We start from the raw sequence: 25,417 nt of genomic DNA, 5'->3' as shown, positions 1-25,417 counted from the left end.
AATCTCTATAGTCAAGCAGGGACATTGTAGTTAATTGCTCAGTGGTTTTGGATCTTCAGTCCTGCATGTGGGTTTTCAGTCAAACCTGTCTAGCTAGTCTCAAAAGTGTGTAAAAGCCAGATGAAAGAGGTTTTGTTGAAAAGAAAAAATCTGTATTTGTCGAACGTAGATGCAAAATGGGCTCTCTGACGTTATAAGGCTAAGGTGCCGCATGTGTGTCTCTAGTGGACATTTTCAGCAAGTTTTGTTTTTAACTTTTTGGATGTTGTTTGTTTATTATCTGCTCTGTTATCCAGATTTTTGCTCATAGTTATGATTATGATAAATTCACAAGTCTGTATTGGTGTTATGTAACCCCAATTTACAATTTAAATAATAGTGATACTCAGAGATGATGCTGATGCTGTTGGCGTAGAGATGCACCCATGGTGAAGTTTTAGAGGCTGATCTAAGAATGATAGGCTTTAACTGGAAACACCTAATTAGGGCTGCACGATTAATCGATTTTAAATCGAAATCGGATTTTTTAATTGGGACGATTTTTAAAACAGGGAAATCGTAAAATCGATTTCATCTTTCTCGTGCCTCTGGGCCGCGCGCTTGCGGGCTCCCGTAGGCTCCTCCTCCTATCAGTGACAGCGGTCTGTCACAGAAGTCTGTGTAATGACCGGACTTTAAACGTGTTAATGAGCCCTCAGTACTTATAACAATGTAAGCCGTGGTTTCACGCACGGATCCCGCAACTGAAATAGAACTGCATGCGGATCATTCATCTTACGTTGTCCCGGATCCGTACCGTACTGTCTTCTTCCGATCCGGGTCCGGGTCTCGGGTCATCAGCCTCAGCAGAGGAGCCCAGACAGCCCTGTGCCCACACACATCCACCAGCTCCACAGATAGAATCCCTCCAGTGTGTCCTGGGTCGGTCTGTTCCACGCACAGATCCCCCAATTTAAATAGAACCGCATGTGGATCACTCATATTAACGTGGTCCATGCACGCACGCACGCACGCACGCACGACTGATGCCTGTCACTGACTTACATTGGTATCACTTCTGTGGGCCCAGATACCCAGAAAAAAAAAGAAAAAAACATACATACATACATACATACATACATACATAAATGAATAAATACATTTTAATAATTAATTTAGTCCTCTTACTTGCTAAATTTTTCATTCACAAATCTAAGTTCTGTAACACAAAACCAAATATTATTTATTTTTTGAAAGATGTTGAACTTTATTTAAAGCTGTTAGATAAATCTGGAAACAAAAAGGCAGGTATAAAAAAGGTATAAATAACAAGTATTTTCTCTGATTTGGACATTGTATTATCGTGTATTCCCCCTGGCAAACTTATGTTATTTTCTTGTTGTATACATTGTTTGTATACTCTACTTCATTCAATAAAGATTTGATTAAGAAAAAATAAACTTCTGTGGGTTCATCACGTGATACCATCACAGATTTGAGGTCAGAGCAGTGCCTTGCATTGTGGGCTGCTCACGAAAACGACATGCTGACTTCTGTTGTCTTTTGTAGTTTTACCCAAAAATCAAAATCAAAATCAAAAATCGAGTTTTTAGAGGAAAAAATCTGTACTTTTTTTTTTTGCCAAAATCGTGCAGCCCTACACCTAGTATTCATTAACAGCTGATACGGGCTCTGTTGACTCTGTTGAGCCTTTTAAAAAACAGCTTAAGACATTCCTGTTCAAGCAGGCATTTTAGATCCAAACTGCCTCAGGGCTGCTACAGCTGATTGCATTTAATGTATTTATTGCATTGTATTGTATTTTACGTGTATTTTGTACTGTGAAGCACTTTGTGACTGTGAATTTGCTTACTGATATCACCCCCTTCCTTGCACACATACTTGGAACTTTACTATTTTTTTGCCTTCTTTGCTATAATTTCCCTCTAAATAATCAATTTTAGCTATCATCTTTGTATCCAAATGCTTTGTAAAACATCCACTCTGTTTCAGTTTTCAGACAAATGTGTCTTAGTACTATAACCTTACTCGGTGTCTGAATAAGGGGCACCTTCAGCCCGCACACATGCACACGGTCTCACATAAAACACCACCTCGCTCCTCTTTGCTTCTTAGATTGTGATTCTGCCCTTTCATTTCACCTTAATCATAATCCTCACCAGCCATTTTAGCTGCGAGCTGGAGGCCAATTATATTTCCAGATAATTCAGGCGGTAACAGTACTGGCCATCACTCCCGTAGGCTTCCGCACACAAAGACACACAATTGGATTGCATGGAGCAAAGTTAAAGCCGTCCCCTACTTCTTTGAATCTTGCTTTGTGTGGGAGTAAGTTTTAATAACACTCAATCTCCATCATTAGTGCAAGCTAATTTCTCACCCCGCCTTCTCCAGAGTCTATTTTAGCAGCTGCATAATTAAACTGCTGAGGCATAAATTGGTTTGAAAGCCACATTGGTCTATTTACTTTCTCTTCTGAATGCTTTAGTTTGGATTGGATTGAGTTTGAGGAATGTTTACCTCTATGTGCTATTTAGCAAAAATCCTTCCTTTACAGTTGCTGCAGTCCAGTGTATTATGACTTGATCACACGTTTTGAGAGATCGCAGTGCCAGGATGGTGTGAGACTTAAACTGTGGGACGTATTGTGTTGCTGGCACATCCTGCTGTTTGCTGAACGAGCCTGTTGGTAGAGTGGATGCCTCCCATCACGAGATGAAAGCCTCTGGGAAGCACGCCAGGTGTCTGCTGCTTCTGCCCCCTCTCCTCTCTGACATCCTCCAACAGGAGATGCTTCAGGAAGGTTTATAGCAGCCACCCCCCTCCTGTTTCAATCAGTCTGCTGTCATTTGCATTGTACATACTGTAATGAAAGCGCTGGTGACCTGCTGTTCAGAATAGGTGGGAATGAAAAGCCACATAGACAGGCATTATGCACTTCAACAATGGGTTTGTGACAGAATAGAGGCAAAGAAGAGGATCTGTGACTCAGATCACAGGCAGACAGTATCTGAACAGCTAAAATGTGCGAGGAAAGACTTTTATCCTCTGAATTTTCTATGAACAGCGTACTTCATCCCATTTGCTTTAATGTGGCTGTGCCGGGAAGCTTCCTCGGGTGAATGCAGGGCAGGGCAAAAAAATATTCAAGCTTGCATTAATTCATTTATGTCTAATATAGCTGGCAGGAAACATTTCCTCTGACTATTTAATCAACAAGTGTCTCCTTCTCATCTGGTTTTGTGCTATCAGCAGCTTTGCATCAAACAACGTAAAAATAAACTCACATTCTCTCAGTGAGGAAAAAAAAAAAGAGTATGTTTTCTTGTTAACAGTACAAAAACTTTTCAGCAGAATATGGAGGCCAAGATCACACTCATAACAAAAATCGACAAATTTAGTAGCCCATTAATGGACTCCTTTCATGCCTGAAAGGAACCCTGTTGAGACATAGTCATCATTCATATTTATATTGATTATTCATTGAGGTTCAGTGTTGCATAAATTCACAGAATCAAGTTTATTTATGAAACTTTATCAGCTTGGGGAAGGAACTTTCTTGCAGTGTTTCAAATTAATTAACAGGAGACCAAAGAGAGAGGACAGGAGGTTTTCATGGATTCATTTTTAGTTAAGACCCATGCATTATTTTTTAATACCCATTATTAGATGTAATCATTCTGGCAGAAATGGCTATGTCCTTTTCTAAAACATATACAGTACACTCAGCTGTAATTATAATGGTGTCTGGCCTTTGACTAGGATAATTTATCTTTGAGGCACAGGACCGTTGAGAGTTAACATATGTCCACCATTGAGATCATAGACAAGTCTTGAATTTTATTACAGTAGCAGTAAAAAGTTGACATGGAACATGCAAAGGAGGGCAATAAAATAAGGCCCCACCACCACCATAATGTATATTAAACTTAGTGGCATGTGCTATAACCATAAGACTGCAGGAGGACTTCATCACTGTGATCTACTGAACAGTATTTTTATCAAAAGCTTAACTAATGTTTGACTTTGTAAGTTGTAGCTGTGATTTTATAATCTTCATTGCTGACATACAACATGGGGGAATCGGGGAGTTTAATACAAAAAATACTACTATTTTGGACGATTTTTATTTAATTTTAGTGAATCAGAACATTTTTACCAAGAACAAACATGTGCAAAGTATTGGTTAACAGGTATATATATATATATATATGTATATATATATATATATATATATATATATATGTGTATATATATATATATATATATATATATATATATATATATATATATATATATATATATATATATATATATATATTTATAAAAGCTGTTTTTGCCTGTGCAGGGTTATTGTAGTGCAAAAATGCTCTTTAATGTGACAGGACTAACTTAAAGGTGGCTGGAATAAGCCAGAGGTGAAAATTGGCTCCAGGCTGCTCTCAGAGTGAGAGAAACCAAGGCAACATCCGCCTCTGTACATCAGGGCTCACATCGGTGTTTGGACTCCGGGTGCTGTTGATGGAACCGAGGTGACAGCCAGGGCTGATGACACACACCGTCACCACTGAAGTAAATTTAAAGTAAACACGAAAAGCAAGCTTATTCTCCATGGCTTCAGCTTGGCCTCGGTCTTAAAATCTGAAAGTGTACATCTGTGAGATGCTTTCATAGCAGACTTTATATCATGTGGGCAATGCACAGGTTTTTAAGCATTGCAAACTCGGAAATAGATGAAGAGAGCATGTTGTGCTTAGATTTCTTCAATTCTGTCAGAAAAATCAGGCCAAGGAGGTGGGTAGGCTGCCGATTTGTAACAGTAATCAACACAGTATGGATTTATTGATGCCGGGCAATGAAAAACGTGGGAGAATGTAGCATCACACAGTTTGGATGATTCACAGAAAAGACCTGTGCATTCCCCTGATGATCAATCATTAAAATATTGCCTTTGCTGCATATTTGATGAACTATACGAGTATCAGCCTATTGGAATCTGCTGGAATTGATTAAACCGCATTGGTCTCATCGTCTTTTGTTGGTGTGAATCAATAAATGTGCACACACACTTGGTGGAGTATCGTGTTTCATTGGACTGAGGAGGGTTATCTGTTGTGTGTCGGCTCATGGGCAGCAATCCCAATGAAGTATGGTTTCTGCTTTTTTCAACACTGAGAAGTGAGAGGATTGGAACTCATTGTATCATAGAGCTAGCAGAAATATCCCTGCACAGTACCCTTTTATTACCAAGTGATTCCTAGAAAAAAGAGCTATTGGTGTAATCCCACTTGTATGAGCATTAGCGACATCTTGCCATGGAATCCACCGAATAGGGAACTTATATGTTATAGGGATGGGCATTTTAATAATTTTTTTCTAAGTCGAATAATGAAACCAATTCAAGTCAGATTAAGTGAATCTCAAATATACCATATAACTTTTAAAAACATTTTTCTTAACGTATGCAGCTCTCAGACAAACACAGCGGCATCAACATTAATTGTGTGTGTTTATATTGTTAAGCAGAAATCTCCTCCTGCCCAAAACTCCACCCAAATAAGAACAGTCAAATCAAGTCCAGACTATGCTTCCTGTTCTGAATAATCGAATAATCAATTATTTGTGCACATCCCTAGTTAACACCCATAGCTCATCTCTAAATAGAAAAAATAAGTTGCACTTTAGCTAAATGAAAACTGAAATGTTGTGTTATGTTGAATTAAACTATGTCGCATTGTCTGTGTCATAGTTATCTTTCTCTAATAGAATGGATCTAATAATCTGTCTCTGCCTTTTCAAGATTAATTTGGTATAATACTCAATGTGTTATAATTTCTCACATCTTTTCTCTGGAAATTAGATATTATTAACCCACCCATCGAAGGGGGAGGCAAGGGGTATTGTTTTTGGTTTGGTTTGTTTCTTTGTGTCTTTGTTTGTTACCACGGCCAAGTGTAATGGGGGAGGTTATGTTTTCATTGGGGTTTGTCTGTCTGTCTGTTTGTCTGTTAGCAAGATAAGTCAAAAAGTTATGGATGGATTTTCATGAAATTTTCAGGAAATGTTGATACTGGCACAAGGAACAAATGATTACATTTTGGCAGAGGTCTGCGCTTTCCGAGTGTTTTTCTAGCAGCAAAACTGTAGGTTGAATTCATACCACATTGGGTTTATAGATTGCCAGTGACTCAGAATAGATGTGGTTACATTTCGGGAAAAGTAGGTCAAAGTTAAAATTTTTTCTGAATTCTTAAAATCTTTTTCTTCTCCCATTTACTTATAATGGGCGAAATTTCAAAAGCATTCATTTTGTTTCAATTTACTTCAAACTTGGCACATATATAGAGACAACTGATATGCTGACATCACCACACACATAGACATGATGACATCAGCTGGATTGATGCCAAAATAAACTACAATTCGTGCCAGGGGCGGGGTTTGTTGTGCCTGGCACCGCTTGTTTTAAAATGTTTTCACTTAGAAAATAGAACTGGATGCAAAGACATATAAAAACATATAAACATGTCTATTGATAAATGATGACATTTTCTAGATAACTGACTAGATGTGGGTGTGTGACACTTCAGTTAGAAAGTTATAAATCATTTGAATTAAAAAAAAAAAAAAAGATATAAAACCTTGAATTCTTCTTTGTGATGGTTTGGCTTCTTTCAAACTGACTATTGTAGCATGTGTTCATAAAGATGTGATACAGCCAAACACAAGTCCCATCAAAGGTTTTTTGTGTTAGTGCCACAGTTTCTACTATAAATGGCTGCTTTGTTTTTCCTCCGTCTTTGTGAAAACATTGTCAAAGTCACAGACTGAATCACACTCAGCAGGAGTTTCCCGTCTGCAGCCGAGCACTTTAGTCCTGATTAAAACATTCACTCGTAGATGAGTTTACGTCTCTGAATCTGACGAATGTGGTTTGTTGGTTTGGTTGTTTCAACTGTAGTTTATTTTCAGGGTCCTTGAAGGAAGTGTTTGGTTGCTTGATAACCTCTGTCACCACAGCACAGTGTGAGGAACAGGGACTTTTTAGCCCAAAGGGGTATTGTTTTTGTTTCGGTTTGTTGTTTGTTAACACTCTAGCAGCAAAACTATTGGTTGAATTCATACCAAATTGGGTTTATAGATTGGCATTGACCCAGGATAGACCTGATTACATTTTGGGAAAAGTAGGTCAAAATTCCAATTTTTTTAATGAGTTTTTACAATCTTTTTTTCCCCATTTACTTGTAATGGTCAAAATTTCAAATGTCTATAAAAACATCAATTTTGTTTCAATTTACTTCAAACTTGGCACATATACAGAGGCGGTTGATATGCTGACATCAGCACATGCATAGACATGATGACATCAGCTGGATTGAAGCCAAAATAAGCTGCAATACGTGCGAGGGGTGGGGTTTGTTGTGTCTGGCACCACTTGTTTCAGGATGCAAATCATATCTCTCAACAAACCCCATGATGTGAATCATGTGTCAGCAGGCTGGCTTAGCCTGTTCTGGGTGCTCCTTTGTGGTTTCTTACAAATAATTTAAACCATTTTAGGCCTCAGTGATATGAGGAAAATCTGTGAGTGATAACATGACTTAATGTTGGGATAATATGACTTGTGATAAATAAACAAATTATAAACTGAGCCCAAATATTGAATAACCCAAAAAAAGAATATAATCAGGGTTTAATGAATAACCATAATGTTGATAATTTTGAAGTATTTTCTTCTAAACTTAACAGAAAGTGTGTTTTCCTGTTGCCAAACTTGTTAATGATCTTTAAATTCTATTTCAATAAAGCCAAGGGTAGATTTGGAGATGATCTGTCATATTTTCCCTTTTCATAGAACACCAACTGTTGAACTCCTTTTACACTTGTGTGTTTTTCCCTTCACCAGCCCTTTAGTCCTAATTGCAGACTACTAACAAAAATGTTGAAGGGCTGTAAAAAGTAAACACAGCAGACCCATGTTTCACCTTGCCCTAGGGGACTATGTGTGTGTGCTGGTGATTTGCCGGCTGTGGCCTGCAGATTATTAGCTTTTACAAAAGATGAGGCTAAAAACAAATTGCGTTTGCAGCTGTGTTAACCACAAACAGCCTTTTGTGTTGCAGTATCTCCAAAAATGACACCCTTTTCAACACAAATGGTACATGCTCCACCGTAACGCCGCTTTGTATCTTTAAGTGGCCCCGGTTTTGTGTGTTGTTCGGAAAACTGTTAAGCAGGTCAGTGGAAACAGTAGCTGAGGAGAGTGCGTTAAAGCTTGCATTATTGGGCTCATAATAAGGTAGCAGGGTGGCTGTGTCGTTCATGTGACGTTCTCTGGGGTGATTTTCCATAATGGTCTGGCTCAGCCGCTTTGGTTTACTGGTGCAGAAGGAGCTCGATCAACAAGAATCAATGTGTGTTACTGTAACTATGCTCGAGGGTGCACGTGTACAGTACTGTAGAAATTTACAACCACACAAATACAACTCTGTCTCAAGTAACTGCCTCAACACACTCCATTTTGATTCCCTTTCAGTCCTTTAAAAACAGCAGCAGCCTACTTCCTTGTTTTTGTGGTTGTGTGGTAATTTGCCCCTTTGTGCATCAGATGATGTTTGCCTGAAAAGTATGTGAAAGAGTTGTATTGTAGTCAAAATGAAGGAGAAGAGGAGGAGGAGGAGGAGGTGGAATGAGAGATAGGAAGAGGGAAAATCATGAGTGCACTTTTGGCTAAGCTTCGCGGCAAGATGAAAAGCAAAGGACGAGGCATCAGATGGCAGCGATGTGGCAGATTTACAGAGTAGACGACAACAACACAAATTACTGAGGGCTCTGAGCGAGGAGAAAGAAAGAAGAGGAAAAGAGCACTCGGTGGAGAGTGGGAGAGAGACTGGACTTCTCCAGCGTGTTCGTACTCTCCTCAGCCTTGTCTCCTCCCTTTAGCGTTCACTCAGAGGGGGAGAGAGAGAGAGGGCTGAGCTCAGTGGCTTGTCGTACAGGGTTTAGTCTAAACCAAGGAGCGGTAGCAGCGACAAGCTCACCTCCCTCGACTGACACACGGTATGCATTTCCTCTCTTTCTGTGTGTGAACCTTTGCTCTGTCAAATCTGGAAAGGGGAAGCAAGAGGAGGTGTATTCGACTGTATATGTAAGACTGTGTGGCTGGCTGATGCAAAACCTCTACTTCATCGTTCTGTGTGCAGTTTCATTTGACCAGTTTTGTTACTTGCTTGTCTTTTTACACTCCTGGTTGTTATTTGCTCAGTGTGTTATGTTGTTACAGAGTGAAGGCCAACACATTGCCATGCTTTCCTCAAGGGCTACGTTGACAGCAAACACAAATCATGCTGTTGCTATTAACATAGATGGGCATAACACAGATCAGTATTTGTTACTTGATGGATTCTAACGTGGAGCTGATCTGGGAGGGTTTCTGCAGGCTGATAGCCCATGCATGGATCTAATAGAGCCTAATGATAGAGGGAAGGTATCTTGTTGCTTGCAGCAATTAAGAGACAGAAACATCAAGCAGCCTTAAACAAGGAGGACGAGTACATTACAGGAACATGGTAGTTCTTAAATACAGTGCTCTCACAGAGGCCCACAGGTCAAACTGGGCAAAACAATCCCACAATTATTAGTTTTCTTTCTGGCAGTCACATAAATTAGCTATGTCTGCCTAAATGTGTGAAAATGACCACAGTTCATTTGGATGAGGACAAAATGCTAATGTATGGTGATGCAGTTGCATACAAGAACACACTTTTCCAGAAACAGTTGTGTTTTTGTTTTTAATAAAGGTTGCAGGCAGCTGGCAAGAATGTAATAATCAGATTGATAGTAATAACTTAGGCCTGTGTTAAGATGATGGACTCGATGCCTAAGGACAGGGAATAATTTTTACCATCTTTCAAATAACCTTATACAGATACATGCTCTGTTCTTCTGAAAGTTAGATACCACTCTCCTCTAAAGCCATAAAATTAATGGATACAGAAGCCATTGTAAAACCACAACGAGACATTTTTACACTGTCTGTACAAATCAAACAATGGAGATAATATATATAACCGGATGGATTTAAGAGGTAGTGGTAGGTGGACTTTGTTACTTGGAGACAAAGTCAGGTGAGCTAATCCGCTGCTGAGAGAGGTATTGATCTATTCATGTAATTTCTCTCCAAGAAAGCTGTGTTTTATAGTGGAGCATAAAATCGTTTTTACTGCCAAATGTGCAGCTGCTCCACTCACCCTAACTTCTAGAATGTAATGAACTGAACCACCTGCTGGACGTTCCAGTCATCTGTATCCACCAGCCCAGAGAGGAACCTTCAAAATGACATGAACGTTTTGTTGCTTTTGGGTTTCTACTTAACCTGATTTGTTGCTTATAACAATTCTAGGTCGATAATGTTACGCAGTGTCTTTCTCTTAAAAAGGATTAGCCTGTCCCCTCTATGCTGTCCCTGAGCCCCCCTGCAGTGATGAAACCAAGCCACCTCTCTGTGTGAGGCCCACAGACCCACCCAGATACCCCCCACCTCCCCTGTTTTGAAGACTGCCACACTGAAACACTACAGTCTGATGAAAAGCTGTCGTTGGGAGGTCAAGTGGCTCCACCATACCTCCCTGCAAACGAACAGGCATCCTTTTCTTAATCCGCTCTGTCTACAGTCCTATGTCAGTTGACATCATTAGGTTTTATGTTAGTGGTGGGAGGACACCATGAAAAATGGCGATCCACTGTGAATGTGTCTGTTTGCTCTACTGTCGGAATTTGCTTTGCTGCTGAAAATTATCTCTGTATAGATTTCCTGTCAGGCCATACAAGGCTTGCAATTTCCCTTCTGTCCTCTTCCACTCATATCTGTAGCAGTTTGAATTCAAATATTCCTTGTTCATTATCCTCAGGCACTGCCTTAGCATTCTGCTCTCTTTAATTCACATGGTTGATGTTCTTATCTTCAACAAATGGGACAACTTTAATGTCAGCAGCAGTTTGGATGGATAGAACTAGTGGTGTTTGTTTTTTACCTTTTAAGGATCCACAGACCATGTTTCAAGTACATCCTTTAGAAAAGACACACATCCCCCTTTCACACTATCTAAAACAGCACGATGTGTCATTTATAGAAGATGCACTCGACACATGGTCTGTTCCAAGTACATCATATTTTCCTGAACTGTTTCAGATCCTCACCCAGCAGAGAAACTGTCTCAATGTAGATACTCAGGACAAACTCAAGTGAGTTAAAACGGGGCCCAAACGAGTGAGCTTCAACTTTCGAAAGGCACTTGATGTGGAAAAACCAAAAGGAGAGGAGGCTTTATAAACTGAAGGAAATTAAAAAGAAATCCATTGACTGACCTACAGAGTAACTGGAGTATATGCCACTGTTGTTATTTGTCTATCACTCACCAGGAGTGCCACCACTAACCAGTCTGTATCATATCACTCTAACATGTTTTAAAATCATCATCCTTTCAGAATATTTACATTTATTCATTAAACAGTTCAGGAAAATATGATTGTGTTTCACTTTCTGTTTATGTGTGGACAACGGTGTATATGTGTGACATTGTGAATAATTTGATAAGGAAAATGAAGATGTTGAAACAAACCACATACTTATTAAAATTAAAGTTTTACTTTGGGACTCAATATTATTGCAGTGGGACTCAACAAAAGATCAGCAGGAATCAGTCTTTTTTGATGAGCTGAGTCCCAGGACTTAGTCATACCAATTTGTAGATGAAACACTGCACAAGTACAGAAAATCACTGGTCTTATTCTTTTTAAGAGTCATCTTTGGCCACACTGTTAGGAGGCTCTGTCACATCTGTTTTTTTTTCCAAGAGACCCCAAAACTCTTGAAGTACAAAACTCGCCATAGTCTTCCAGACACTTCACTGTGACAGATTGTGGGTCCTTAACTCACTCCTACCTCCTCTGCCAGCTTTTAAAATCTAGGAATACCTCTGGTACAGCTGTCCCACAGTCAATGGTGTTTAATACCTTGGCTCAGATTTTGCTTGAGACAGTATCTTGGCTAATGCAGTCATCTGGTTATAGTATTCAGCGTGATACAATTAGACGTTTTATTTGTAGTGTGTGTTGCAGCGCTGCACCAGCTGTAAATCAGCCAGTGCATGGGTAGCAGCCAGGACCTGCACCTCATACTTAGTGCAGAGCCTGCCCACTCTACCCAGGCTCTGGCCATGGATCTTCTACTTGCTGACAGATGTGTCAGTTCTCTGATGGATAGCACCCCTCTGACACTACCTCATGTTGGCTTGGACTTACTGACTTCTCAACTAGTGCTGCTAAGGACGATGGTTTAGGATTGCAGAATTTGGCAAATGCTCTCATAGGCTGATGTAAAATTGTAGTGGCAAGTAGTTTAAAAACAGCAGAACTGTAGTGTTAATAAGGCAATTTCATATCAAAAATATCTTTTAAAGTACGTGTCCAATTGTGCTGTTTTACCAAACCCTTTAGACTCATGGGAATGCCTTTCTATTACTGTTACTGTGCTGCAGTGAGCCGGAGATTTGTCAGTCTTGTTTGCCTTGTTGTCAGGAACTTTCAGGTAGTGCTTATCTTCAGGCAGGAAATAAGTCTGAACAGGCTGAATAGGTTGAGTCCACAGTCTCTTACTCTGTATTCTGCAATGTCTCTCTGTCATTGAGCCCTTCACTAGGTGCTGATCCCTACTCTGATACCTGTATTTGGGTCAAAAGCTCTAAATCAGAATTACCTTAGATGCAACTTGTGTCAGGTTGCTTAATTAAAGCAAGTTTGAGAAAGCGAATGAAAGAAGATACCATCATGCACTGCAGCTTCCTGGAGTTCTGTTTGTTTTGAAGTGGTGGGTGTTAGAAGTGTGTACAAGGTTGAGGAATTTTTATTAGACTGATAAGGACGGAAAATATTGGAAGTACAGGTATTACAGAGTATAAATAGGATCCCTGTTTGATGAAAATGTTAGAAACTGATTCTCCTCTCTTACTGGTTGTCTTATCTTTACATACAGTATAACACACATCAACAGATAGATCCCTGTTACAAGCTAAAGAAACACTGAAAGCTGTTTTCCAGTGTGCATAAACACTTCTGATTAATTTGGTGTCACAACAGCTGCTGTGAGAAACTTCATTATTGTGCTGGGTAGGCGGTAGAGCTTCCTGTCAACATAATGGCTGTTGATTCGCTCCCAGGACACAAACCAAATAGCAAGTCACTGTTTTATATTAACATGTTGTGCCCTGAGCCAGCAGTGTTATCCAACAAGTTCAAAGGCTTTTTTTTTATTAGAGGCTGTCAAACATTAGTGATATTCAATTTTCCCATGTGCTTCACAGCAAATTTGACAAAATAAACCATTATTAAAACATCAGCTGAGCCTGCATCTTGTTCATCATGCCATATGTTGGGTATATGACTAGATAAAGGAGCTGAAACATGATTCATATTGTTGTAAATGTATGAAAACAAACATGAAGCTGCTTATTTCTTATTTGTTCACCGACTTGAAATGACAAGTGCAATGTTTGGATAAGCTGAGCAAATAGGAGCAGTGGATAGAAAGATGATCCGCATGACCAAATGTATTCATCACAGAGGCAACAACACAAAACTAGCTTGGACTTCTTTGTGAGAAGGTAAATACTACATTTGTAGCCTGACTGCATAGGGCAGTCTGTCTGGTATTAGGGCACATTTTAGGTTTTGCCTTCATAATGTTGTGTTTTCACTCCAGTCTGTGTAAATGGTTAAAGGTGCCCTTCAGATATTGGGAAAAAAAAAAGCTGTTGTTGTTATCTCCTACTTCCCTGCTGCTAAAAAGAAACTGGGTCAGAAATGTGCTGCGAGTGATGTTTAAACATTATGTAATATGTCATGGCATTTTATCCTGCGTAAGCACTCCTCATCTTTTCAGAGGAAGACGGCGCATGCTGTGTTTAAGGCCGTGTTTCCTGTAAAGGGTTTGGAGCTTTACAGTAGAGAGGACTGGGCCTCGTTTCAGTTTCACTGTGTTACATTTCAAGAATGAAAGAAACCAGCAGGTATCATAATTACATATCAGTTTATATTTCAGGTCTTATATTGTGGGCAATTGCTGCTTATGTGTTGCAAAGGAACAAATAAGAATATTATTATGAACTAGTTATGTATACAGTACAGTTCTTTTCTGAAGATACACCTGATGGTAATCTACTTCTTTCACTAGCTTAGAGGTAAAGGCAGCTATTGAATAGATTATAACATTTTCTGTCGGGGCTGGATAAGTAATCAAATAGTAATATTAGTCTTTATTAGGGGTGTAACGATGCACTCGTTTGTAGCAAACCATTTCAGTTCAGGGCCTTTGATACAATTCGGAGGTGTACCAAATGATTAAATGTAGCCTATGTGAAGAGCGCAAACACTCAGGAAGCAGGATGAACACAAGCAGAACCCATGTGCAGGGTTTTACTCTATATACATTTAGCAGCGGTGAATTCTCAGTGTCGCTGCAAAAAAAAAAGCCAAAACATGACAACAGAGAGTATAACAGAGGCACAGAAGCCGGATCAGATGTTCAAAGCATATTAAGTTTCACTTTCGGTTTTCGGTATGTTGCTGCTTTGTGGCACAAAAGAGTCCACGAGTTCCATTATAGCAAAAAGGTTTTTATTTTTTATCTCAAGTTGGCAAAATCAAGTGAACCTGCTCCTCTTCTCTTTCGCCGTGCCTCTGCTGCGGTGTTAGTGTGAGGTCATGTTTACAGCACCTTAGGGAGTACTGTGAGGCATTCAAAAACACTCAGTAAATTACAGGGTTTGCCATAAATGAACGTTGAACATTCAAAAATACAAAAATACGTAACATGTGGGGTGCCAGTTAATGCACAAATGACTGAACAATATTTTGTAGAAATGTCCTGTGTCCCACAGGTAGTTATGGAGTGCACCCCCCTTATACCCCCCCTTCACTGGTCTGCACTATACCGAAAACGTATCGAAAATGTATCGAACTGAAATTTTTGTGTACCGTTACACCCCTAGTCTTTATACTTCCATAGTAGCAAAAATTTGCAATTTCAAGGTCCAAATAAAGGATTTAAGTTGAAATAGTTTCCGAGATGGAAAGAAAATATACAGCCAATGGTGTTATTTTGGATTCAGTAACACTGACCAAAGAGTGGTGTGTAAAACATGGAAAATAAAAGTTATTACTTTTTTTTGCGTTGTGTTGTCTAAAAGGTTAAAGGTAAAGCCTCACAGGGCTGCTAGCACGACTGTAGATGATGCAGCAATGGTCTAATTTTTAAAGAGTCTGAAATTAAAGCACTTTTTAAAACCTAAGTACAGAAATGGTAAGTAAAAGACAGCAGTGTAGTGTAATAGTAGTGACATTTCTTGAGCTAAATGATTATCAGTGGTCGTTTATTTGTCTCCAACAGCATGGCATACTATGGCCTGCAATATAAAACACATAAACTCTTAATACTCGTGTTAATAGTGTTTTTATGGCACTGTTCTCTGTTCTCAATGCTCTATCTCTTAACCCCTCATGTACAATGCTAAAATGAATGTGAAGTTCCTTATCTAAATGTTCTCATGTCTGAATGGAGCTGTGTGGAATATTAATATACATGTGACCTATGACTAAATGTCACAAAGCTTCTATTTTAACAGCATAATGAAGCAGCAGTTTTATTCATCACTTCTGAAAGAGGCTTCATTTGCTCTGGAGCTTCCAACAGCTTTTAGAATATTTCGCTTTTTCCGAGCATCTCCTCCAGTGACCTTGTGTGTCATTCCCACCACATAGCGGGGCTGCTGGCTTATATCTGAAAGCCTGATAAAAGTCAGACTAACAGCCCCCCCCCCCCGAACTTAGACAGAGAAATGTCACCTTGTCTTAAATTTCCACTGTTTCTGTTTGGTTTGGGATTCAGTGTGGGAGCGGATGTTATGAGTGTGTTTGCTTTGACTCATATTTCTTGACTTTGGCCTAATCAAATACAGGTTTGCTCACCATCCTGTATTACAGCACAATGAACCTTGTTTTCAGCGGGTGACATCTCCTCCATGTCTGACAGTCATAACTGTGAATTTCCAGGCTCAATCAGTGCTCAAATCTCTGGGTTCTTCTGCAGTTTGGTAGTGGGTTTAATGAAAACTGACTCACTATACAGTACCTGGATGCACCACCTGCTTTTTAAGGAACTAGAGCTCTGGTAGCATTGATTTCCTGTTTGTCGGAAGGAGAGTGTATCCCTATTAACGGTGTCCTTTTGCACAATACTGTAACTGCTAAGAAATGCCACTAGCAATCGTGTGGCTATAAACAGACTTGACATGTTTGTGCTGAAGTCTTTTTTTTTTTTTTTAACCTGAAGATGACACTAGGTGAAGAAAAACAGAAGTCACCTAAGAAATGTAAATGTATCCTCATTCATTCATTCATTCATTCATTCAAGCATTATTAAGGACACAAAAACTAGGTCTGTAGGATAAGATAAAAATATACACAATAAAAAAGAAAAGAAATACCATAAATCCATATGTTAGCCTACTTACACATCAAAGCTCGATTGCCAGTGAGATCACATTTTAGATGTAACCCTTACAGAACTAATCTTGGGACAGACCAGGGCTTGTACAATTGAGTTGGATAATTTTGTAACTCTGCACATAAATGAATAAATAAAAAGCCATATAGCAGCCACACAGCATCGAACACCACAATCCACAAACATCTGACTGGCACTATAATGTCTTGGAACCCTCAGCAGTGTCCTCATCAAGTCATTATAAGCAACCACCAGTTTGTGCATGGATCTATTTTTGTATGTGCGCCACAAGTGCGCAGTATACAGAGGAGAGCAGAACGTTCTGAAAAGTGCAGTTTTTACATCAGCAGAGTACATATGGAAGGTACGGGTAAACATGTTTGCCTGCCCATACAGTTTACATTGTTGCCGATAAATATCTCTGTCATCGGTGAGGTCACTCATAATAAAATGTCCAAGATACTTGATTTCATCTGTGACATTGATAACATTTCCACACCAGTAAAAATCCAGAAATGACAGTTTTTGATCATCCTTTGTTTTAACAGTCATGACGTAACTCTTAACAGCATTTTATTTGATGTCATATTCACGGTCATACTTATGTTTGAACCACATAGAATAATAACAGTTTCACATTCTATCTCAAAGTCTCCAGGTGAAAGGTTACAGGATTGTGAAACCTTGAACTGTATCAGACCAGTGGGAGCTTCAAATATTGAAGTGTTTCGCAGAGCAAACATTCATCCAGGATCTTGTTCAAATAAGCCACCGATTGTCAGCTGCTGTCTCTCCCACCATCTGTAATAACACCTGCTGGATGTCAGCACAGCTTCACTCAAATAGAATCTAAAATTATAGGGTGACCTTATTTATTTATTTGTCTTGTGGTCTTGAGTTGATGCATGCTGCTCTGACATGGAAAACACAATAATCTACAGACACCGGTGTGCTTGACAAGATAGCTTTACAATATTCTCCATAAAACATTTGTTTACTCTCTCAAATGAATCAATATGAGCATTTTCCTGCATTAGAAACCAAAATGTACTGTGGTATAGTTTTATTTTAATTCCATTTGCTGCTCACAGTTTAAAATATTGTCAGTGATCAGAAAGAGATAGAGATTATGGTGCTTTATCTCTAAAACTAGATGTTCTTAATGGACATGTCTGCATATACACTGGCATTCAGTTGATAGCAACTCTTTGTGCTAACAAGTCGTAGAGTTGAGTCACCCTCCAGCCCTTGCTACTTCAGTCTGATTTTATAGGAAATAAGGCTTTTAGATATTAATAGAGACCTGTCACATGCAGTTAGCCAACTGTGTGCTCTCGTTGAGCCGCACTTTCCAAAGTCCTTTTTTTTTTTTTTTTTTTTTTTTTTAAATCAGTTACATGTTGAGTTTATTGCTAGACCTTCACTTTGCCTCTCAGTCAATCACCTCCATCCTCCCACACACTCATCTGCATAATTAATCAGCACTAATCATCAGGTGAAGTTGTCAGGCTTTTATAGAGAGCATCCACCTCAGCAACACACGTCAGTCTGTCAGTTTGGCAGATGAAAACACACTGGCATCAGAAAGTTGGTCCCTTGTTGAATCGAATTGAGGATATGTTTGATGCACTGATGAAGTGGGTGTTGTTTATGGGGTAAGGAAGCTGTCAAAATATTCATGTGCATAAGACATATATGCATGCATATTAGCCTATAGTTATGCAAAAATAAATATAGTTGTGCAAAAAAAGAAAGATTACGTCTTTAATGAGTTCAATCACACATAAATTGTATTGTGTGTATTTTATCTGTCAGAATAGGAATGAAAAAGTTTTGACAACAAGAATTACAAACACAAAATGCAACTCTACGATTGCGCTTTCTCCATCACGAATACGAACTCACCAACATGGCTCTACTGTCAAAAATACGTCACCACTTCACAGGCATTATTTATGGAGCAGAGGATACATGGATTCCACAGACTGCACATGAGTTCAGGTTCCCTCTCTGCGGCAAGATCAAGGCAAGATCAGGCAGGATCACAAGATGGCCGACAAAGTCAGAGAATGAAATCAGGTCAATTCAAACTATTTGTACATTGTTCTGACCATGGAGAAGGAACCTGAAGGCATGCGTTATCTGTGGAATCCATGTATCCTCTGCTCTAATAAATAATGCCTGTGAAGTAGTGACGTATTTTTGACAGTCACACTGGTGACTTCGTATTCATAATGGAGAAAGCACAATCATAAAGTTACATTTCGTGTTTGTAATTCTTGTTGTCAAAATTTACTCATTTGTATTCTAACGGATAAAATACACAAAATACATTTTATATACAACTGAACTCATTCTAGACTTTACAGATATTAATTTTTTGCACAACTATAGACTAATATGCACACATTTCTCTTATGCACACAAATATTTTGACAGCAACCTTACCCCATGGTTATTTTTGTACAAACAACACAAGCAGAAAATAGTCCAACTCCCTTGACTTTTTAGAGCAAGCTATCTAGGAATGATGCCATCCATCCAGTCACAAGCTCTTATGATGTCTTTGCCCCCATGACTGTAAATCAGTGTTTTGCAACACAGTGGGAGTGGCCAAAGTGTAACTGTGCTGTGACACTGTGAGACAATGAGCTCAGCCAAGATTAACTTAGAAAACACTCTCTTCACAAAGCCGTTTTAATCCATCTCTGACGTTAAGTGACAGTTTCCTAATCCTTATTGTTGTAAACAGCTCTTAAAGTTGTGTATCTCCTCAGACAGTGGCTGCTGCTCTGACCAATTAGTGTTTACCAATTAGATTTCTTTTTCCTGATTAACTGAATAATAGCCAATCAGTGATATTGTTTTTGTGTGTGTGTGTGTGTGTGTCCTCCCTTACTGTGCTCCCTGTGGTGGTGTTTTGTCTGATTGAGGATTAAAGAAATCCTGCCGTGTTCTAGGTATGACCATGGTGTCACATATCCACACTTTCCGCTGAAGGTGTACAGATAGGTGCACTATATGTTGATTGAGATTTTCTTCAAGGTTTTGTTGTTATGTTTATTGCATCTAGTGATGAGGTTGCAGTCTGCAGCCAACTGAATACTCTTCACCGTACTCTCCTCTGTAGTGGCTGGATAGACGGCTCTTTGGGGAAATTAATAAACATAATATCTATATTTTTATGGGTCTGCATTTAGACTGGTTTAACTCACTTTTATAATATTGTGACAAACAATATGCCTCTCCCTGTGGAAAGATGAGGAGAATTCTGCTGGTGTGTTGTTTGCATGTTATATACAAGGAGGGGAAGTATAACATGAGCCTGTTTACTTTTTGTCTAGCTGTTTATTGTTGCATGGGAAGAAGTAGAAGGAGTTGTGTATTACCAAAACCCAGCATCAGGTCATCAGAGGTCTTATTGCTGCTGTTAGAACTGGAATTTCACTTTTCAGTGGCAGACTGTCGTTGAAAAACTGATTGTAAACCATTATATTGAATCGTTTGAAATATAGGAAGACACGTGATTATTGTCTTTATTGTAATTGCTTGAATTTGAAACTGAATGTGAAGTGATAGGAAGTTCTATAATCAGTAGATGAATTCATAGTAAAAGAATTATGACTAAATAAACACTAAAGAAGACTAAGTTTAACACATTCCGCTTTATTTCCCTTCACATCTAGTGAAATCCAATTGGTTTCTTTAGAACGATAACTTAAGAGTAATTATCTTTTGGCTGTTAGAAGTAAAACAGAGTAAGCGTGTGTTTGTCTAGTGGTGGTATTATCACTTTATTTATTCCCTATGTATTACCCAATCCCTTTGTCTCCATTGCCCCAGTCTGTTGTCAGTTCTGTGTCAAGTCCTCCGTTAACATTTTTTGGTTAAACTAATGTCTGTTTTTTCTTTTGTTGTCTGTCTCTTGTCTCCTGTTTTTGTTTTGTTTTTGTTCTGTTTTGGTCCTGTGTGGCTGCGGCTTCTCCTGCTGCTGCTGCTGTTGCTGATGCTGATGCCTGAACCCCGCTGCACGCAAACCTACCTCTGCCAACATCTGGTCAACAACACATGGCGGATGCCCCCCTCCTCCCCTTTGCCCTCCTGTCGTCCCTATCCAAAATCTCTGATACACTCTCTCAACCCCTCTCTTTCTCACTACTCTCATCACATCCCATTCCTTCTTCCCTGTGTTTTGTTGTTTTTTTTTTGTTTTTTTTGCTGTGTCTGTCTCCCCCTCTTCTTTTTTTCTTTCTCTTGTCTTTTTCTTCTTCCGGGTCCACCCCGTCCCCTGCTAGTACCATGCAGAGTTGAGAGAGCACCATGCCACCTCCGGTAAGCCAGTGACATTTCAGAGGTAGGGCCAGGGAAGTCAAGGCCAGGCCTGGTATTTAGGGGGGAGACAAAACCAGAGGAGGTCTGTGTGTTTCATGTTGGGTTAAACAGCCAATCACATTGGGTGTATATCAGACAGTTTTCTCTGCTGTTGTTGTGTTGATGGCAAAAAGTCTCTTCCAACACCTGCAAATGTCTCCTCTCATTACTGAATTGTCATACAGCAGAATTAGAATACTCTATAGCCTCTCTGACGTCAGTTTTCCTCTTGGATTTGTCTGTTCTCGGATGCTTTAATGTAAGTCAGGCTGCAAGGCTGTAACGCCACTTCCTACAGTCTCACACACCAGCTGGTTTCCCACTGTTGTTTAGGAATCCTTGGCTCTGACCAGCTGTATCTGTACAGAAACTATAGCACTGACAGCTTTGCTATGCTCACCATCCACTTCACGTCTGTCAGGATTTATATATTATGAATGCATGTACATCCGCATGTCCAGCACAAATCACCTACTGGACACACACTGCTGTCTGAGAGGAGAGGATTCACTATGCTTGGATTATGATCTGGATTATACATTGGCTGATTATACACTGACAATTTTTTGTCAGTTTCTCATACAAATCCTACCAGTGGTTCACAGAATCCATCCTTTTTCATGACAGATGCTTGTGGGACTTTAAGGCAATCTCCTCTTATTTCATTTCATTCATGTTTTCCAGTAAAATACTAGCATTGTGCAATGAGCTTCAGTTCTTCATAAATGTGGAAAAAATGAGTAATTGGTTGTGAAATAATTGCAAGGTCTGTAGAGCAGAGAGGTCACAGACTGCAGCTGCTGAGGTGTGTCATACAGCGTATGAACAAGCTGATAAACTCTTACCTGCATGTACATCCGCATGTCCAGCACAAATCACCTACTGGACACACACTGCTGTCTGAGAGGAGAGGATTCACTATGCTTGGATTATGATCTGGATTATACATTGGCTGATTATACATTGGCTTTGTTATCATAGATTGTGTATGTGCATTGTATTTAGAGTATCCTGTATGTTTTCGTGCACATGAGGATGTGTTATAACAAGAGGATTTGGAGGCTTTGACTCTTGTCATTGGTGTTTTTTTTTTTTAACAGAATTTGTGATTCAGTTTACATTTCATCAGTAGGAATAACTACCAGCTATACAAGTCAATTCATGAGCAGCCTTGAACACTGCGCCTTCCTAATTCTTTTTTGCCACCTGGCTTGATGTATTTCAACTGCAAGGGCTTTACCAATATGAATATCTTCAATAACATTTGGAGTAGAGCAAGTATGGTTGCTAGAGTGTACATGAAATTAAGAAGGACTACACAATATAGTTAGGAAAAAGAAAACAGGATCTCATTTTGTTAAAATAAATATTAGATCTGTATATCTGTGTTTAGAAGACATCACCAGCAGCTATTATAAACTAATCCCCCATTTAAATTGCATTCTGTGATTGGGTTTGTGGATAGTAGTTAGCAAGTAGAGAAAATAACATCAATAGCGTCAATAAACATACAATAAAGCATAGGACAATTACAAATTGGAACAATACCACTGGAAAAAGCAACAAAACATCTACAAATGTTTCAACAAGATAATGTTGTAACTGCCCCGGTTTATATTCTGTGTGGTACTGAAATCACTTAATATTAAAGCATTTACAACATTATACACTGTCATGAAAAATGTTTTTCTTTGGAGGAAGAACTGGGCAAAGACTCCAGCCAGAATTGTGTAAATAATCCCAGACATTTCTCCAAGCCGATATTTTAATAGTCTGCAGAGTCTTTATGGATTCTTCCTTTAGGGTGTCCTTTTCAAAATGGCAGCAACTAACAGATTCACAAACAATTTCCCATATAAACCTTCAAGAGGTCTCTATAGTGTTTTTGTCTGATTTTAAGTGAGATGAGAACATGTCTGATGTCTCATCTGTTCTGCATGTCTCCTTTGTTTAGCTGCCGTAGTGAGCGGTGATGACACCGTCCTTCTGACGCCAGGCAGGATGAGCCAACGCCAGGCAAAGGAGCGGGACAAGGAGAGGGAGAAGGAGGCAGGCCTCCAAACGCCGAGCAGGGAGCACGCCGCCAGCCCCTCTGCCCTCAGCCCAGGGGTCAGCTACAGTCACGGTGAGATACAAGCACTCTGAACGCAGAAGGTCACTGTAGCTCAGTGTCCATGTGTTCTGATCCGCTTTGTGGTTTGGACGGTCCTCGGTACTGTTTACAACAGTACTAGTCATATTCAGAAGTCTTGAAACACTTAACAGAAACAAAATACATTTTCCCTCTCAGGTTTAGACTGATGTCAATGTACTAAACAATTTTTTGTCAGTTTCTCATACAAATCCTACCAGTGGTTCACAGAATCCATCCTTTTTCATGACAGATGCTTGTGGGACTTTAAGGCAATCTCCTCTTATTTCATTTCATTCATGTTTTCCAGTAAAATACTAGCATTGTGCAATGAGCTTCAGTTCTTCATAAATGTGGAAAAAAATGAGTAATTGGTTGTGAAATAATTGCAAGGTCTGTAGAGCAGAGAGGTCACAGACTGCAGCTGCTGAGGTGTGTCATACAGCGTATGAACAAGCTGATAAACTCTTACCTGCACAGATAAGAGCTCCATGAAATGTAAACATATACTGTAGAAGTAAACATACACTTCTACACTGTATGCACCACTGAACCTGATATAATTTTATATATACTCTGAGCATCTTAACGTGTATAAGTTTATAATCCGAGTGTTAATATTGCATGTAATGCTAACATCATCAATGCGAACTACTGACCATCCTTCCATCAGGATCAAACCAAACTGCATGTGTACCGATCCAGCTAAGCTTAGGGGTAGATGAGACTGGTTTCTTACATAACTGGCAGGCTGCTGAACACTGTCCTTGTGTTACACTGCCCCCTTGTGGATTGTCTGCCATAGTTGCGCTGCAAGATTTTCTTGACATAAAATATTATCTGTTTTGTTTGAAGTCAAACAGTTTACTCTTGTTTTGTTACCTTATGTTGAGGAGCTAAGAACGTATGTGGTTTCTAACACCAGATTTAGTTTTGCTTAATGAAGTTTTGCTTAAGACAACCTTCAAATCATGGCTGTCAGTATTGAAAGTGTGGTTGTTGTAAACAGTATTTAGCTCAGTGGTTGTGGATACAACTGACTAGTATAGAGCTTCTGACCTATCAGTGTCACAGGTGAGAGATGACTTTGAAGCTTTGTGGATGCTGTGTTGCTGCTGGATTTGGGCGGGTTTAATGCACTCTAATGGAACTCTTACACAGCATCATGGCAATGGTATGCTACATTCATCAGAAATCTAATTTTGGTTTTTACATTTGATTGTTCAACATCCTGGGCACATTTTTGGGGACCTCAAAGCATTAATGTTCCACTGGAATGACAATCTATGTGTGTGGGTCTAGTTATGCCAATGTGACTGTAATGCGTCTTCATACCAGAAGAGGGAGCACCATTAACACAATAAAAATAGTGTCCTTTGAACATCACACTACACATAATACTGAGTAATAGACCTTCTTCTACTTCTCTTCCAACGTCTCTGAATCTGATGCATTCATACACTTCATGTATCTAACTGTATAATCAATCACCTGTATTGGTTTTTAATAAAAGCTTTCACTGGTGCACTTCTGTCTGGCTTCTAGACATTTGTGGGTAATTGTATCTTTATGCATCATAAATATTCAGTAAAGGTACGCCTGTCCCCATTGGTATGTAGCCTACCCAGAAACATCATCTTTTAACCATAAGTCCGTTTGAGTGTCAGTAAGAATGCACAAATGGTTAGTCTTGACCCAAGACTCCCTGTAGCCCTGTACAGAGTATCCATGGAAACACTTTTGCACTTGAAGAAGCTCAAGGCATAAAAGTGCATCAAAGTGGTTTTAGGGTGAGGTCTGATTTGTTTTTTCTTGATTTAAGTTCTAATCATTTTCTTGTTAGGCTCATTTTTAGGCTCTAAATGACTATGAGTCAATGATAAGAGTCAACTGTGCTTCACTGAGACTTTAGAGTCATAAGGTGGTGACTGCTGCTGTGAAAAATTTATTTCTGAATTTGAGTGTTGGGCTGTGGGACTTGCTGTGAGCACTCACAGCTAATGTGTGAGAATGCCTTTTTTTCTGTACTTTTATTGTGAATTATGCAGCTAACCTGACAACACTCCCCATAAAACATAAAATTCCTAGAATTTCTTTGAGATGATTCATAACTGTCTTGTTCAGACATAATTATACTTGATTGTACCCCAGGAGAGAAGGACTTCACCTCTTAGTGACCAGCACAAGTGATTATCCTCAATGCACAAGTGTGTAATTGGGGCTGTGTACATGGTCTGTAGCCAGTAATTAGATTGTTCCTCAACCTTCTCCAAGGACAACTCTAATTGGGACACAGCGAGAGGTGTATCATATTTGAAGTTTTTATACTGAATGATTTTTAGATTTCTTTGGTT

General features: G+C 39.3%; 1 protein-coding gene across 8 annotated transcripts in view; it reads left to right on the top strand.

Annotated features, from left to right (window-relative positions):
* osbpl8 (oxysterol binding protein-like 8) overlaps positions 1–25,417 on the top strand; it is an 87,663-nt gene that overhangs the window by 22,099 nt on the left and 40,147 nt on the right. For 5 of the 8 annotated variants that reach the window (XM_030151076.1, XM_030151074.1, XM_030151075.1 and 2 more), the window contains exons 3-4: positions 20,857–20,893; positions 22,887–23,057. In XM_030151076.1, coding sequence (XP_030006936.1) covers positions 20,857–20,893; positions 22,887–23,057 — 208 coding nt within the window. Of the gene's footprint in view, positions 1–9,039; positions 9,061–15,847; positions 15,853–16,220; positions 16,226–20,856; positions 20,894–22,886; positions 23,058–25,417 lie in introns of those variants that run through there. The other 3 variants (XM_030151082.1, XM_030151083.1, XM_030151081.1) reach the window with 3 other exon arrangements.

Source organism: Sphaeramia orbicularis, chromosome 12, assembly GCF_902148855.1.
Source record: "Sphaeramia orbicularis chromosome 12, fSphaOr1.1, whole genome shotgun sequence".
NCBI classification, from domain to species: Eukaryota; Metazoa; Chordata; class Actinopteri; order Kurtiformes; family Apogonidae; genus Sphaeramia; species Sphaeramia orbicularis.
Note: the sequence above shows the minus strand (reverse complement) of the source record. Positions and strands in the feature narration are given on the sequence as shown.